At 42.7% G+C, this 17619-nt stretch overlaps 1 protein-coding gene across 1 annotated transcript in view; it reads right to left on the bottom strand.

Moving 5' to 3' along the window:
• BAIAP2L1 (BAR/IMD domain containing adaptor protein 2 like 1) overlaps positions 1-17619 on the bottom strand; it is a 586052-nt gene that overhangs the window by 242963 nt on the left and 325470 nt on the right. Inside the window, exon 6 of the mRNA XM_085629004.1 lies at positions 9559-9696. Coding sequence (XP_085485130.1) covers positions 9559-9696 — 138 coding nt within the window. The remainder of the gene's footprint in view (positions 1-9558; positions 9697-17619) is intronic.

The raw sequence follows: 17619 nt of genomic DNA, 5'->3' as shown, positions 1-17619 counted from the left end.
ACATAAACACAGACACACATAAAAAAGAAGACAAACATAGTCGTTAGCCGTAATTCAATCCGCAAATCACAGATGAAAATACAAATATTGATACTCTATGCAGTGCACATAAGCAGTAACACTTAACAGTACGTGCTGCTTATCAGGAACAATGTGCACTACAGGTGGTCAAACAAAAATCAGTTCAGTGGAAGAAACTCACAGAAAGAGTCAAGAAATATGCCCATCATGAGTAGTATCGATAAGCAAAATCTTATGTGAGAAACAATAAGCGTAAAGCTTTATAAGTATAGCGCATTTGGGCACTAAGTATTAATAAAAATAAGGAAGAAGAAATCTCACATTAGATGCAGTCACTAACTACATCATGAGTCTCGGGAGGGGGGTGGTAGCAACAATGGCACACCCTAAGGGTTTGAAAGAAAGAGAGAGAAAAGAGCGCGGTTATTAAAGGAAGAACCAAAATGCCACGTTACTTATCTGGTCAGGCGGAGGAGGAGGAGGACTCACGCCTTCAGTGCTTGACACCCGCTTAGTGCTTGCAAGTACCCTCTTGAACCAGTCCCCGATGACAGGGTAACGGGGAAAGCGGCTTCTGTTATAAGCAGAGTTACCGGAGGCTGCCAGATGGGCGGAGTCACGTCACGAGTGACGTGGTCACGTGGGTGTCAATGGTGACAGGGTACATTAACCAATCCCGAAATAGACTGCTCAAAATGTCATCCCTGGACCAATCGGAGGGTTAGTAGCAAAAGAGAGGTTGCCAGGGAATCAACACCCTCGATGTAAGCGCCGTCATGACTAAATAAATGTGGAAGGGGTAGATTGACATCAGAACAAGATACAACTTTATTCAATCATTACAGGGGGACAAAAGAGCAAGTGTGTACTGCTGAGTATCTTTGTAGATGATACTACAAAACGAGTAGATGATACTACAAAATGAGTGGAGTCCCCAATGGGGTCTACAGTTATGGCAACCTGGAGTGGGTAGACCACAATAAGAGAGATCACAGTAAGGTGAAAATAACATTCTGACTCCGGCCCAATACGGCTTTAAAAAGGGTAGAGGCATACAAGATCAATGTCTTCACCTAAATCTGCTTAAAGCAAAGTATACCCGTGCCAAACAAAGTAATTTATATATGGCCGCCATGGACCTAAGCGCAGCTTTCAACTGCGAAGCCCATTCCCATCTTTAGAGGATCATGAAGGAAATGGGGTTGACCAAGCAATAATCACTTTTATAGGGCAGTTGTATTCGAAGGCCAAAGCCTGCGTACGCATGGACAACAAGGGGAGTGCACCAGGTGGTTTCCAATTACTCAGGGGGGGTCCACCAAGGGTGCGTTCTTGCCCCCTTTTTCGTTCTCCTTATATACTAATGGAGTAGAGGCCCAATTGTTAGCGTCACCCCTAGACGTCCCTACAATAACCAAGAGGCGTATTCCAATCCTACTGTATGCAGACAATGCAGTTTTAATTGCATGCACAGGGAGGGCTCTACAGAAATTGCTAGATACTTATGTGAACTTCATGCAAAGCCTGGACTTACAAACAAAGTCCTTTATTTTAGTTGCAGGTCAAAACGTGAAAAATCCTCCTTTCTTTATTTCCGACCGTAAAGTGGTGCAGAAGGAGCTGTTTTCATACTTAGAGGTGACCTTTGACCATAGGTTATCATGGTCCAATATGGTGTCAAATCAAGGGATTATGTTAGAAAAGAGCATTAATGCTATTTACTCGTTTATCAAAAAGCTGGGCTCAAGACATTTAGATATGGTTAAAAAAAAGTGTATGGTGCAAAATCAAGTCCCGTAGCATCCTATGGTGCTGGGTATGAGGTTATGCTAATGTAAAGGTGATACAAACAATCGAAAACTCCTTTTGGAAAAAAATGATGAGCCTCCCAATTAGTTGTTCTAACTTTAATTTACATTATGGGCTGAATATCACCTACATTACTGATGAGATAAATGTTGCACCAATTCTCCTCTGGCACTCACTCAACAGATTATTGTGGACTGTTTGTCACTAGAGGATACCGTGGTTGACGTATGTCAAAACACACTTCATGCATTGGACCTAGGTACTTTATTCGAAATCCCAGAAATATGCTGGATTATATAGAAAAAGGCCTAAAAGCCCGCTTTTTAAAAATTCATCTCCGAAGCTAGACTCACTGCCCATATCAAAGCTAAGGTTCGAGAGTACCTGGAGGGCCCATTGCAGAGTGAGGGGGAATCATCCTATTTGGCATTGTTATGAACCCTCGCCACAGATTTATCTTAACTAGATTTCGCCTTAACCTCATCTCGTGTATGTTGGGCTTTCCGGTGAGCACTCACTCTTGCAATGATCTTTCGTGGTGTCCTTGCGATGGTTCCTCGATCCAATCTGACTTGCACATTTTCTTTTTCTTAAAATTTTATTGTGAACACCAGACGAGATTTTTACTTTCAATTATGAGCAAGCATAATTTCAGACAATGTCGCCTGGCCCTGTACTTTTTACGAATGTTGTCCGATCCTTTAACCTACTTCTGTGTTGCCTCCTTTCTATGTCTGTCACTGAAAACCAGGAAACTGTACATTTGCTGAGATGAATTATTTTTAAAATATTTTTTAAATATTTCTAACTGGCTTTTAACTGTTCTTATTGACATTTTTACTGTATACATTTGTGATGTATATATGAACTTTTATGATTAATTTGCATTGCGAATAATGTAAATTTGACTTGACTTGAAGCTACTTGAGTAGGCTGTCTACATGTGATAACTATCCAATTTCTATTTTCAGTCTGGTTTGTTCTCCTCAACCATCCAAATCTTCTCACCATATTAACATCTGCACAGGTAACCAAGGAATGTTCACAACACTTGAACTGAAGTGTAAGTGGATAGATTTCCTCTTTAACAGCGAGCAGTTTTCAATCGCAGGGACGGTCAAATGGGGAACATTCTTTAAAATTATTCAAAGCGGTTGCTTGTGGAGGTGGGGGGATTTATAGTATTTCCCAATCTTTCAGTTCTGGAAAAGGTGCACGAAAATGTTGCATACGTTTATCCACATCGTTCATCTTATCTGTCAACTCTTTTGATTTCTTCTCCATCAACCGTTTTTTTCGATCAAGAACCTAGGGATGTATACTTTAAACAGGATAGCTAAAGTTTTAAGATGAGCAGCTTACATTGATGCATGACTTTTTTCAATACTCTTCTCTGTGAGAGCTTAGCAGGTCAAGCATTGGCAACAGGGTGAGTTGAGCTTGAACGGAATGGGCAGAGTTTGAGGCCGGGCTCCTGCAGACTGGTGCTAAATTTTGTGTACTGTTCTTAATAGAAACTGAAAGCTCAGTGGAGTTATTGGAAGCTGGAGCCAAGTGCTCTGCCATATGATCCTATAGTACGGCTTCCTCCTCTTTATCACATGGGTTGTGGGCCTTGAAAATTGGAATAGATTCAGGATTATTCTTTTCCATAAGATCCTCCAACACGCAGCCCTGCATTTCATTTTTTTATTTTATTTTTTATTTAACAGAGTTTTATATAGCGCGACCTTGACCCGAATCGGGTATCTGAGCGATATAAATAGCACCAGTTGCATTACATGAGGACACATTCATCTTTGTTAGGCACGGGGAGATTAAGTGATTTGCCCAGAATCACAGGATGTTCAGCGTCATTGCAGAGACTCGAACCCAGTTCCCCAGATTCAAGGTCGACCGCCGTAGCCGTTAGGCCAACTCTTCTTCCCTACATAATCTGTTTAGTTTTCATTTTGCCAGTCTCATGGCTTTCATCCTCTGAACTCATAAAAGCTCTCAGTATCAGAGTCTGTATCAAACTCAGAACCCTGCTCCGAGATTTCCGACAGAGAAAGGAAAGCTTCCAGTGGTTCTGTTGACTCTTGAGTGTGTGAGTGACTGGCCTGTGAGTTAAACTAAGAGGGTGGTTGTACAATTTTAAGGTCTGAGGAATTCGGAATTGAAGAGGCTTGCAAGATGTTTACTGTGGATATCACTATAGAGAGTGCATAGCCATCAGCTTAACTCGGCGTGAGGATAGTGGAGGAGGATCTGAAGGGGTGTTACTAGGCCCACTGCAAAAGCTCTGTCCATTGTGCCTAGTCTAATCTAAATGAGTCAATTGTTTTATTAATTATATTTTCAGATCTAGGTAAACTACCCCACTCACAGCAATATTAGCAGTGCCTTTACTTGCTTGGAGCTCCGCACATTACCAGTAGGGACAAGTCTTTCTCACTGGCTTGTAGTGATGCAGAGACAGGGACTGTTAAGAATGCAGGTCTTGCTGATCCTGAGCTCTTGTGCAATCAGAGACAAGGCAAGTGTCAATCTCCCGGCCCTGGTGCAGCTGAAGTGCTGGATCAGAAGTCAGGAAGAAATCCTTCAGTGCCTGTCTCTAAGCAGCAGGGGCCGTTGAGGACTTATGGGCTGCAGTTTCCAATGGTCCCGATGCCTCAATCAATCAGGGGGTTTGTAAAGCGCGCTACTCACCCGGGCGGGTCTCATGGCTGGAAGTATGCATGTGAGGATGATGCGGTGCTACCTTCATTTTTATTACTCCTTCAACAGGTCAAGAAACCAGGTCCCTTAACGTTTCAGGCAGGCTGCCGCAGCTTTCCATGAGGAACGGTGTTCTCCTTCGGTGGGTGGAAGCTGCCCTGGAAGTTCAGAGGGAGCAGTGGGTGGCGGACAAGTCTAACAGAAGTGAAGCTGCAGGCCTATGTCAACATAGCCGAGTAAGTTGTGCTCTCAAAGGGAAGAAGTTTAATTTTTTGACTCATGGAAGGAAGCAAGGAGTGGGACAAGAAGGGGGGCATTACCTACTCAGCAGAGACACATCATTTCATGCTGCCATCTTGAGATGGCACTTGCAACAGTCGATTATTCTAGAGTTTTTAATAAATGCAAATTAATGCAGTTAACATGTAGAAATAATGTGTAGGCCTTAAATGAGAAGCCACATTTCTAAAATGGGAGCACTAGACTTTCATAATTCTTTTACTGATCTTAGGTCAACATTCTTGGTAGTATGAAGATGTGAAGAGTACAATGACAGAAGGGGCTGAACTAGCTTGATTAATATTAGGAAGGATAGTTTTTGCCCTTCCCATAGATAGATTACTCATAGATTACAATAGTGTACCGAATAATGTTGTTAACATTTATTTAGAGGTTTCTTTATAGACATGACTTGTGAGTTAGGATATTGAGAAAATGAGGATTTCATGTATGTAATGTCAGACCTAACCATGAACTGTTTTATTGAGAACTGAATAGTGCATACTAAACTTCAATTTGTACAATGTTTTAAAAGGTGTCTACATAATACCTAAGATCTGTAAGATATTTTTTTTTAAAGTAACTTAGATAGTGGAAGCTTTCCGTTCCGATGAAGACATCGTACCCTGATTGGATGAAGAGTCTCGACTTCTGCAACATTTGTATTAGTTGTAGATAGCAAAATATTATAATAGTGCATGTTCCTAGGCTGTGTGGCAGACTTTCCAAGGCGACTTCCCTGTGAGCTTACTTTTATACTGTCACCCATATTCTCTGCGCTCTGAGCAGACTTTTTCAAGCTCTTCCTTGAGCTATTTACTGAGACCCATTTATTTCCCCATTCACCAGAATCTGTGCTTTACCTTTGAAGACTCCACTGAATATTCTAAACTCTCTTCATGGGAAGTGTTATTTGAACTGCTTTAAGCTTTATGCTTACACCTGTCGATTTCGAACTCTTTATGGTTCGAAATACCTTTCTTGTCACAATACTTAGAATAGGGAATTACTTATGGAACACGCTTTATATGTTATATATTGTATTGTTAAACGGATATTTACTAAAAGTTTTGCATAAAACCCTTACAACTCACATCAAATCTCATCATTGACTCCTAAGCATTGATTATTATACTGTGCTAATTACAATGATTTTGATTTGTAGCTCTTATCTTTACTTGCCTGAGTTCAAGGTGTGGAGACCAAGGGCCCAGTAGACTACAGGGACTTTTCTTTTAGAAATGCAGTGACTGAAATTTGGATATCGTCAACCAAATATTTTTCAAGTCTCTGCAACACCAATCCCTTCCTTCCAATGCCACAGGAGCACAAATCTTTTTACAGGAACCAATTCATGCGAAAACTGTATATAAGACTCATCCTTTTTTCTTTGTTGCAATTCAGAGACTTAAGCCAAACCGCCACTTTTGGATCACTGCCCAGTTATCCAATGTCGACTGAAAACTCGGGCATTTAACTGCCGTTCTTCTTTTTTACTATCTTCTCCTCTTCTTTTTCTATATAGGAGGGTAAGATTTGTTTTCTTTCCACTCATGGAAGAGGTATATAATCTCCCTCTTTAAACACACCTTTTAGGGAAGAAGGGAGTTATGTTCAAATTTGGTGGTAGCTCAAATTAGGTAGGAGAACCTCCAGGGGTTTAGAAATCTTTGCTTGGGTGGGTACGAGTGGACTTGGGACAGAAATGGGTGGGAAGGCATTGGGTTACATCATAAAAAATGGAAGGGAAATTCTATGGCAAAACAAAAATGATCATACATATAGTTCAGTGTCAATCGTCTACAACTTCATTTTATTGCAAAAAATGTTATCTTGAAATGTTAATACTCTGCAATCTGTTGGTAAGCTATGGAATGTGCAGAAGGAGGTCAGATATATTGTCCCAGAGATTCAATGTCTTCAAGAAAAACATCTGATAGAATATGATAGACACAAACAAAGACCATTAGCTTTTACAATCCTGGGGGCAACTCAGCAAGATCTACCATTCAGGAGGTTGGCGTTTTTAAAGTCAAGAGTGGCAATGCACCAATGTCAGTGACAGATGGCTTTCTGAGAGAATTTCTATTAGCCATGTCTGCTTTATGCACCTAACACTTGTGACACATTTTTGTGAACAGCTCATGCTTGAAATGGCCATTTTGCAAAGACTCCTGATCATTTGTGGGCATGTAAATGTAGTTATTCATCCCAATCTTCACAGCACTAATCCTAGAGACTCCTCACATATGGGGGTTAAGGACTGCTGCCATAATTTTCACCCCAATTATCCAAGCTTTACATACAACTTATTCTGCTCCACACAAAATGTATGCATACAGTGATTTTTTTCTTAGTCGCACAGCATATGTGCCCCTTCTACTCAATTTAATAATAGCCCAAAATAATGTTGGATCATAACCCACAGGTATTGAATATATCTGAGAGATTCTTCGACATTTTGATCAAACTTTTCAAGTGGACATTTGACAGAAGCCTTCTCTCTAGCCCCAAGTATCAAGCATATATGTTCAAAACCATCACTGCTGGAACTAAACTGTAATTCAACCACCACATTCATGGAGTGTGATTTGCCTAAACGCACTCAGAGGTCCACCACTTACATTTACAATATTTAGGTTTAAACTGACAAAATGGGATGCACACAATTTAGAATATCTGTCCTTACTCCTGAAACTGAACACACATCCTCAATACAAAACAATTCACCTCCCTCTATGAGGGAAATGATATACAACAAAATGAACACAATTAAAATGCTGCTCAAAAAGAATCTATAGGACAAAGCTATTCGGACATCTACTCAGCTCTGTCTTAGTTTGCTTCAGAACAGGGAATATTTGCAAAATCTTAGACTTGAAGCTCAAGAAACAAGCTATTGGTAATAACATGGAGGTTATACAAGATTTAAAGGGGTCAGAAATCTGGGACAGAAATTACATGATTTCAGTCATTCATAAATATTATTCCACGTATGATTTATTTGGAAATCATACGAGTAGGAGAATGTTTGGGAAGAGTAAAGGAGAGATGGAGGGGAGAAAAGTCTCTAAGAGTGGATTAGGGAGAAAGATGAAGTATCGGATGAGTCTAGGAGGGATACATGAGGGAAGGGTTTAGAAAGGCTTGTTTGGGAGATCTGAATAGTTAAAGAGGTTTGAGATGATGCAAGGCGGTGTAGAGGAGGGAAGAGTTTACAAAGGGATATTTTGGGGATCACAGTAGTAGAATGGGGTTTGGGATGAGTCAGAGTGTGGAGGTAGAGCATATATTAAGAGAGGTATAGGGTAAGATATAGGGTAGTGCACTGGAGATGCTGATAAAATATAAAGATACAAAAGTACACTGAAGGTATATATGTAGAGGATATATTGAGAGAGGAATAGGGTGAGATATAGGTCAGTGCTTTGGAGAGACTGAATTAGGAGTTAAGTAATAAATAAAAAGATACACAAGTACATGGAAGGTATATATTCCAAAGGAGTGTTCAATCCCTCGATAACTGATTGACAGCCCATCTTGTCTGTTTGGGAACGGTGTCATATAAATTTTCAAGCCCATGTTTGCCAGATTTCTCACATCTTTCTGGAGGAACAGCCAGAAAACTTACAACACTTCGTCGATAGCTGGACTGATAGAATTACAGAGTATTACGGTAGATGAAATTATTCGAAGCACATATATGGGTGATAACCTTATCGCCTCCAGGTTCATCATTTTACATTTATTCAAGAGATCTATCATACCCCAAAAACGTATATGCCTTGAGCAATCTCCAAATCTCTCAAAGTTTCAGATGTTCCACGTTAGACTAATGGTCCACAGTCTTTCAGGAATTAAATAAGTAGCTCCGCACTCCTATGTAGTAGTCAGCCAAATTGATAGTGTTAGGCTTTTAACCTGGCATATCATCTAAATAGGATGATACCACATTTGTTGCAATACTGTTGTCTAGCTTGTGTGTATCTAGACATTGGCTAGGTAGTAATTCCCCAGCTATTGTTAAAAATATCTGGGTTAGAGATGACTATATTACAAAATACTTGAAGGTAACTGAAGCACAGGTAGGAGCCAATCAGCCCCTGGACACAGGCACTTCTTCACTGAACTGCTTCATATCTGGTGTATTTGTTCATACTCATTTATTTAACATTATTAACATTATATACATTCTATATTGCTACAGCTGAATTACGGCTAACCCTGTAGGTTGCATCCCTTCTAACAAATTTTAAAAAACCTGAAATAAAATAAACTACATTTTAAAGGAGCATAGGAAGCAGTCACGCACCAAGAAGTTACTTGACATAATTTATTGTAATCCTTTACTCTTTTCAAATCATTGCAGTTAATGCTTTCAGCTTGATCAAGGGAATCCATATTCGACTCTTAATGCCAGAGTACATGATTTTGACAGTGTAACAAGTTAAAGGCACTGCAGTTGTAATTTATTTTTCTCCGTTGGTGTTGATCCATCCAGCATTGCTTACAATGTCAGTCACTTAATAGTTACTATGGGAACTCTAAAGTGAAATATGACCATTGGGGTCACTCCAATCCCAAACCCATTCAACCTTTCCCTCCCTTTCTCAACCGGCAACTTAACATTCCTATATCAATATCAAGTATACTAGCTGCAGTTAAATAAAGAAAATACAAAGGCAATCATACCCTCACTTACACATCTCAAAGCTCTAGCTGAACATATAAAAAATACAGAACACAAACCTCAGCTTCTTTGTGATCATATTTTGTTGCATTCCTCGCACCTTGACTTTTCCGCCTGAGTTTTTTTAGATCTGCTTGGGACCGTTCCAAAGAGTCTACCTTGCTTCTGTGATCTGTTTGGTACTTTTTCAGAGTTGCCTATAATAAAAAATGAAATCATTTGCTTATCGATGCACATAGATTTAACATTTATTAATACTCCATGGCACTGATGTTAATGAGTCAAAAAACTTTAATTGCACAACTGACTGGAAGTCCTACATCAGTAAATCGTCAGGCTGTTCTATAAACAATGCTTTAAGCTTTGGACTCTTTGAAAAGTCCCATATGCTCTCATGTCTCTCATCACTGATTCTACCTTCTATGCCCTACAGGCATGGAAGGTAGGATTAAATACCAGTTCCCCTACTCTTTTTGTAGCCACAGAGGCAACAAAACTACATACACCTGTAGAAATGCTAGGGCCGAGGTCAAAGGATGGTAAAGGAAGGCTCTATTCTGGACTGTAGAGGGGAGGGGAGCATTCTCACTGTATCTGTACTGCTGGGGTTTCAGAACTGGTATTTTAGACCTATCAGTCCAACTGCAGCAGTGCTGTCTAGACTTGACCTAAACATGGGGGGCAACTGGCAGTGATGCTATTTTCAAGTTACAAAGAGGGATCAGCCTGGCTATGTGCTCTATTCAGGGCTGGTACTTCTGCTTTTTTACTTAGTTATAGAACATAAAAGCAGGCTTAGCCCACTTTTGTGATATAGTTTCAATAAGTCAGATAAGCTCAGTTACCGCAAGGTGTCACACAATTGGGTTCAGTGATCAGAGCCCCACAAAAGCTTCTGATAAGATTGTACATTGAAGCCCCCACGTCCCTCCCAGCAGTTAAATCTATTGGGGTGGATTTGTAGTGATGACTGCTTCAATTTATTTTTACATAAATGGCAGGCCAATAAAGCAGTCTTATGCTCCTATGAGTCTTGCATTAGGCACTAAAGAACAAGTTACTTACCTTCGGTAATGTCTTATCTGGTGGAACCTATCTAGCCACAGATTCCTTACCTTAGACTATTCCTCAGGTGTCAGACTGGACCTGGAAACTCCTGCGCGCCGATAGGTGGCGTTGTTCAGCTCCGCGTGTCATCGTCGGCGCCGAAGTGACGCGCACTGTGTCGATATAGGCTCCACCTCAGGAAAAGAGACAATACACAGCCACCACGGAAAAAGCAAGAAAGAACATGCCATCGATACGGACTTGAATTTCCACATGCCGGTGCCTGCCTGGCGATGGGCCACAAATGTCGAAAATGCAACAGAGAAAACCACTTCGCGAGCGCCCTGCATGAGTGGACAGTTCAAAAGTGAGCGATGGAGACCAGCAAGACCACGGACAGTTAAAAGCAGATACGCACGGCACATAGAAACACAGAATTGCATTCCCTAAGCTGAATCGGATGGAGTAAACACACCAGAGGCTGCGGAACGACTGCACCAACGGAAGACCGCATGCCAGAACACATTCACCCCGTAGAAAAACACCAGATAAAGAAAACAGTGGCGGGGAACATTGAGGTAGGAAGCTACAGCACAAGCTTCGTATTAGACAGTGGAGCTACATGCAACATCATGCGCATGTCAGAATATGAGAAGATGAGGGTGAAACCACCACTACCACCATCAACTGTTGATGTATTCACCTGGAGCTCGAGAAAACCAGTGGTGAACATAGGGAAGTTCACAGAGACACTTACTTACAAAGAAAGGTCGGTCAAAAAGGAAATGCATGTACTACGAGGAGACATTCAAGCACCCTGTCTGCTAAGCAACATCTCCGCACAGGTGATGGGTCTCCTGGCAATGACCAACATGTCAGAAAGACAGAACATTCTGAGGCAACATCCAGCCATACTACAAGGGCTGGACAAACTCAAGGAAAAGCAAATAACACTACATATCAATGAAGCTATCAGACTTGTGGCTCAGCATCACTGAAGAATTCCAATACATCTGCAACCACAAGTGGAAGAAGAAATACAAAGCCTGCTGGCGCAAGATATCATGGAGCCAGCTGAAGGACCGAACCCCTGGGTATCTCCAATAGTAGCAGTACCAAAGAAGAACACATCAAAGATTTGCATAAGCGTTGACATGAGAATACCAAATGTGAGAAATTGGCCTGGTATATGCTGTCCACTAATAATAGTGGGAACCTTGTACCAGTCCAAACAACCCCATATTGTGAATAGGTTAAAGACAATCTTTATTGAAAGCTATCCTAGTGGTAGCTATGGAGAGCAGCCTTCAGGCTAAGTCTTGAAGGAATGTAAAGCAGCTTGTTTTACCAGTCTATAATCTCTTGAATGATCAAATGAAAGGACAACCACACCAGGTATATATTTAAAATATATGTATTTAGGATAAAACACACCCCTCTAGTCTCCTTATGACACAGGAGTTCGAAGTACTTAGTTTACAAGTTAGCAATCAACAGTAATAGCACTAATACACGTTTGAGCTCTAGGGGTGTACCAAACCATATACCAATAAAGTGGTATAAGAACCACGACTGAACTAGACACAAGGCCTAGAGCCTGTGGAATCGCTGGGACCCCAAGGAACCACCCTAGGTAGTGACACAGGGGAGCCACGGGGACCGGGTGCAGTGTGTAAACACAACCGCGGGTTCCCGTTAGCTTCTATGGGCAATGTCGCGGTTGGAAATTTAAAGATTAGGGACACTTAGAATCGAGTCAGGACCAAACCCTTTTGGACTTAGGAGGTTCTAGGGCTAGCACCCACGGGAGCACAGGAGTACTCGTGTTACCTCACCCAGGAAAGCCGGGTGCATAGGTGTCTTTTGGTGTCGGGTCGCGTCATCGATGTCAATGGAAGCTGGCGAAGAAGTGCTACTGCCGTGAAGAGGAGAAGTGTCCGAAGCGATCCAAGTCTGGATCTAGGATGGAAGGAACCTGAAAGCAGAGGGGACAGAGTCTGGGTCACTTACCAGTGACCAAGGGCAGGATAGACCAATGCCCACAGATGTCGGGTGCTTAAAGTGAGTTGACGGGTGTCTTGACTCTTCAGCCACGAGGTCCAGGAGGCGCGATGACGACCAGGAGCTGGATTCGAGCTGTCCCACGAAGTCTGTTGAGTTTTGCGGTGTCGGTGACCAGATTGGATCCAACAAGCCTTGGCAACAGCAAGTTACTTGAAAGCAGAGAAAGGACGTCGGTGCAGACCAGCAAGGTCTGGGGGACTCACCCAGCGAGGTTAAGTGGGGGTACGTCTGGAGCAACTAGGAAAGCCCAATCAGAAGAGGAGTTGCCTTCGTGGGGACCTACTAGCCAACGGGATAGCGATCGCAAAGGAGCCTCGCGAGGTCACACTTGAAATTGGCCCACGGGTCACTCGTGGAGTGGAGACCAGCAATCTTCGGTGCAGGAGGTGCTCAAGGCTGGAGCTACTCGGAGCCCAAAGCACAACTTCGAAGAAGACCAGGAAGATGGTGTTGCCACAAAAGTTCACGGTGTCCAGTGGGCACGGTTCCACGTCACCCACGATAGCCACGGGCCTCAGCTTTGCTGTGGACTCAGGGTAGCCTTGGGGAAGTCTGGAAATCCACCTCTGGTGATGCAAAGACTTTGGCGTCCGGCGGGAGCTTCAGCGATGCAGACCGGTCAGTTGCTTCTTTGGTGCCAGCCAAGCAGGGGAGTCACTCCTTGACCCCAAGGGAGATTTCTTCAGTCTTCTAAGCAAAGTAGAACGTTGAAGGTCCAGGATATATATTGCACAGTTTCGTCCAGGGTAATCTAAAGTCGCAAGGACTGGGTTCCCATACTTATACGAAGTTTGGGGGTTGGACATACTCTAGGGACCCACCTATGGGAGGGTTTGGAAAGAGGGGTGGTTACACCCATTTCCTTTGTCCAGTTTTGCACCAGAGCAGGGGCAGGTAGCCCCTGCAACCGGTTTGAATTGGACTATGCACAGGGACACCAAGTGTGCCCCCAGTGCAGGACTTCAAAGCACTAGAGAGTGCTCCCGCCCAGCCCCAATACACATCTGCCTTGCCTGTCTGGGGAGGTGGTTACAATGCAAGCAGTCAAACTGACATCACAACAGCAAAGACGGAGACACGAAAACACCAACAGCAGCATGGGAGAAGGAGTGAACAGGGAAGAAATGCTGGCATTCAAAAACATACACAAGGAACTTCTAGAAACAGAAAAAGGAATCATACTAAGAGGAACAAGGATAGTAATGCCAAATGCACTACGGCGGCAGACTGTAGACTTGGCACATGAGTCCCACAGAGGCTTAGTAGCAACAAAGAAGATGCTACAGGAAAGAGTACGGTTCCCAGGCCTGGATCGACTGGTGGAGGACACTATCCTAAACTGTCACTTATGCCAAATAACAGGACAACCAGCAAAGCAAAAACAGCTACAGATGTCGGAGCTTCCAGGGGCAGTGTGGACAACATTGGCAGCTGACTTCTATGGGCCACTGGACATGGGCAACTACTTGCTAGTGGTCACTGAGGAGTACTCCAGATTTCCCATAGTAAGACACGTTTCGTCAACATCAGCGACTGCAACATTGCCGATACTTGATGACATTTTTGCAGCCTGGAGCTCCCCACAAACAGTAAAGACAGATAATGGTCCTCCCTTCTCAGGAGAGGAGTTTCTCAAGTTCATGGTCTACCTAGTCATTCACCACCGGAAAATGCCCCAATGCCCCAAGCAAACGGCATGGTAGAAAGGTTCTTGGGGAACATAAAGAAAGCAGTCCATAGAGCAAAACTTGTGCAGATCTCCATAGGACAGGCGCTCTGTCAAATATTAAGAGACTACCGAAACACACATCACAGCTCCACAGGACGATGTCCAGCAGAACTGGTGCTAGGAAGGACAAGCAGAACAAGGTTGCCCAAACTAGAGGCAAAAGCGCCACCAGAACACAACAACGAAGCGAAAAACAAGATGAAACTATACGCGGACGTCAGGAGACATGCCACATCCTCACACCTGAGGCAAGGGGACTCCGTTTTGGTGCGCCAACAGCAATCAAGAAAATCAGACTTCTCACGTGATCTGCTGACAATAATCAAATGTCAAAGGGCCAATGATAACAGCGGCAGTGAGCCCCTACCGGATCACTATAAATAGCTCTCACTTTAAGGGACTAAAGACATTAGATGAGGACGAAGAAAATGCAGCATCAAAGAACAATGGAACACATGAAAAAGAGAAAGTTATGAACAGCATGGGAAGAAAGGCACACAACAGCGGGAGACAAGAAGAGGTACCAAACAAAGAAACAAAAGGGTCATGTCCAAGGAAAGAAGGCCAAAGCGACTGATTGAGGAAATGTAATGGTGAAGATCTGAAACACTCTCTCTCTCTCTTTCTCTCAATACCTCTTCCGTCATTCTTTCTTTTCTTTCCACTAAGGGGGAGATCTAGTGACCTGGGGCAGAGGGCACTAGGACCCTGCACCCTAACATGGGGAAGGGGACAGCAACCGGACACCACTTCCGGTCAGGGAGTGGGGAGGGAATTCTGGGGAACGAGGGCACGGGAACAGATGTGCATGTGGGCACAGAAACCAAGAAGAGTAATAAAGAATTATCACCGACCTACCTGTCTCCGCGTGATTCCTGGGTACGACGCGACAAAGATGACACAGCCATCCATTTTTATTTTTTAAACAATGGAGGCTGCCACAAAAATGTCTCATAATTAAAGTACCCTCTCCATCACAGCTGAAGATATTTTGTCATATGTAACAATCCCTGACAGAATAAAAGGGCCACGAGTCTGAAAGACCCCCAGACAATGAGCTCTAAACAAGGTTATAGTGGAACGTGCATAAAGAAGCATCCATGGAAATGTCTGACTGACTAAAAATAAGAACAAAAACTGCTAAAATCAAGACCTATCCTTGAATAAAAAGAATGACCGCCAGAGTGAACTGCGAGGCTCACCTAGCATGTAACCCCACAGAGGTGGAAAAGATGAAAAACAGCACATATAAATACGCTGCAAGCTAGAAAAGACGTATCTAAAATCCAATATCAACTTCTCCCAACAGAATGGTAAAAATGGTGCCATAAACATGTGTATTCACATAAATACAAAACACCTATGCAAATCTGCACATTCATTGTGTAAATCAATATACGTACCCCATACATAAAAGGACCAGTGAAGAAGACACTCACTGTCTCCTAGCCAGAGACAGGCAAAAAATATTGCTACAAAATCTGTACCCTTACAAAGAGCAGAATTATTTCCAAAATGTACAACGAGAAACCTGCCTGTACATAACAACAGGACATAACAGAGCACTGAAGGGAGGGACCGAAAAGAGCTCGTCAAATTACTATATGGCTTTATCCAGTCTGCAAATCAGATGAGGATCATTCAAAGATGGAAGGGAAAAAAACCTGCTACCTCAAAAACCGGTAGTTGGCAGCACTTCTCAACTTAACATTTTAACTTAAGAGTGATAAGTGTAACATGCTCTGAAAGGAAGAACTCTAGAAAAGATGTTTCTTGTAATAGAAAACCACCAAAATGAAACACAAACAACCTAAGTGTAAGAGACACCAAAAATTCTCCATAGATGGATACACCATTTATCCTCCGGAGGAGCATGATAAACCTGCAGGAATAAAAATACCTTGATGCCATACAATGGAAGGTAACAAAATTAAATACGTCGCAATCTGCAATGATTGAAGAATACACCACCGAAACAAAAGGAGGAAAAAAAATCCAAAAGGAGGGAACTAGAAGCTGTGTGCCATTACATCTAAGGGATACAACTTGCAGGAATAAGGCAAGAAGTTACCGAGAGAAAACCATGATCCAAGAAATGGAAGTTCCAATGAAATAACAGGTCAGGTCCTGTACTAACAGAGACCCATGCTTAGTGAAAAGAAAAGGCAATAAGCCTATTGTAAATGCTTATACAAGCAGGTAACACAGGTAATCAATCTCACATGAGAAAGAAAACATTGAACCAAATCTCTTGAGAGAGGATCTCCTCAGCAGAAATAACCCAAAAACTTACCTTCGAGTAGGAAAAAGCCCATGTAGGACCTCAAAGAAAAACAACAACCTTTCATTGACAGCAAATATACCCAAAGAAATAAGACCTGCAAAGGCAGAACACCACATCGGGTGAGGTTACACTGCAAACAGCATACCATAAAGCAGTTTTGAGCCAAGTTACAAACCAAGAGGAGTTTCTGCACAGGAACATCCCCTTTAAAATACAGTAAAAGTTGAAAGAAGGCAACAGGGCTAAGAGTCTAAACCACTCCGACTGTCCATAAACCTATGCAAAGCGGCATCTGCGTGGGCACCAAACAAATGAACGCCATCAAACAGCATGCCAATTAAAACTGACTGGACTGCCTCTGAAAATCCAGTAGTACAAATCCAAGTTTGCCGGTGTAACGCCACAGATGACACCATGGCTTTCGACCAATCGAATCTGTGGTGTTCATTCCACAACTAATGATTAACCTAGCCGCCTGTTGCCCATCCGAAATCAAATGACAGTTCATTCCTATTAAACTCCGGAAACAATGGCAATAATTGCCACAACGAATCCCATAAGGCATGAGAAAAACATCCAAGGACGCAAGTTGTGGTAGTGGTATGTAATGCTGCACTGGTGGAAGAGAACATTCGTTTTCTACAAGAGTCTTGCTTTCAGGAATCTCTGTCAGTCAGAGTATGAGGAAGACTTCCACATCGTGGGAAACTGTTGCGGCCTGAACTATAAAACTGTGGTGTGTCGGTTGACAAGGAAGGCAAGCAGGATCCTTGGGGGCAGGTTGGTGCTTGTGGGCAATAGTACCGGCCACAGGCGCATCAGTATCAAGTCTAGCCCATGCCCCCAGTAAAATATCATATAATGTTTCACAAAAGGGTAGCACTGGCTCCATCCCTGACTGATCCGGATGAAGAAGCTCAATGAGGGAGTCTGTAGATTTCACCACTGCAGAGTCAAATGTAGAACATCAGTCACCCTTTTTAACATATCCACCAA

The sequence above is a fragment of the Triturus cristatus genome, chromosome 10 (assembly GCF_964204655.1).
Source record: "Triturus cristatus chromosome 10, aTriCri1.1, whole genome shotgun sequence".
Lineage (NCBI taxonomy): Eukaryota > Metazoa > Chordata > Amphibia > Caudata > Salamandridae > Triturus > Triturus cristatus.
This window is presented reverse-complemented; position numbering and strand designations above follow the sequence as displayed.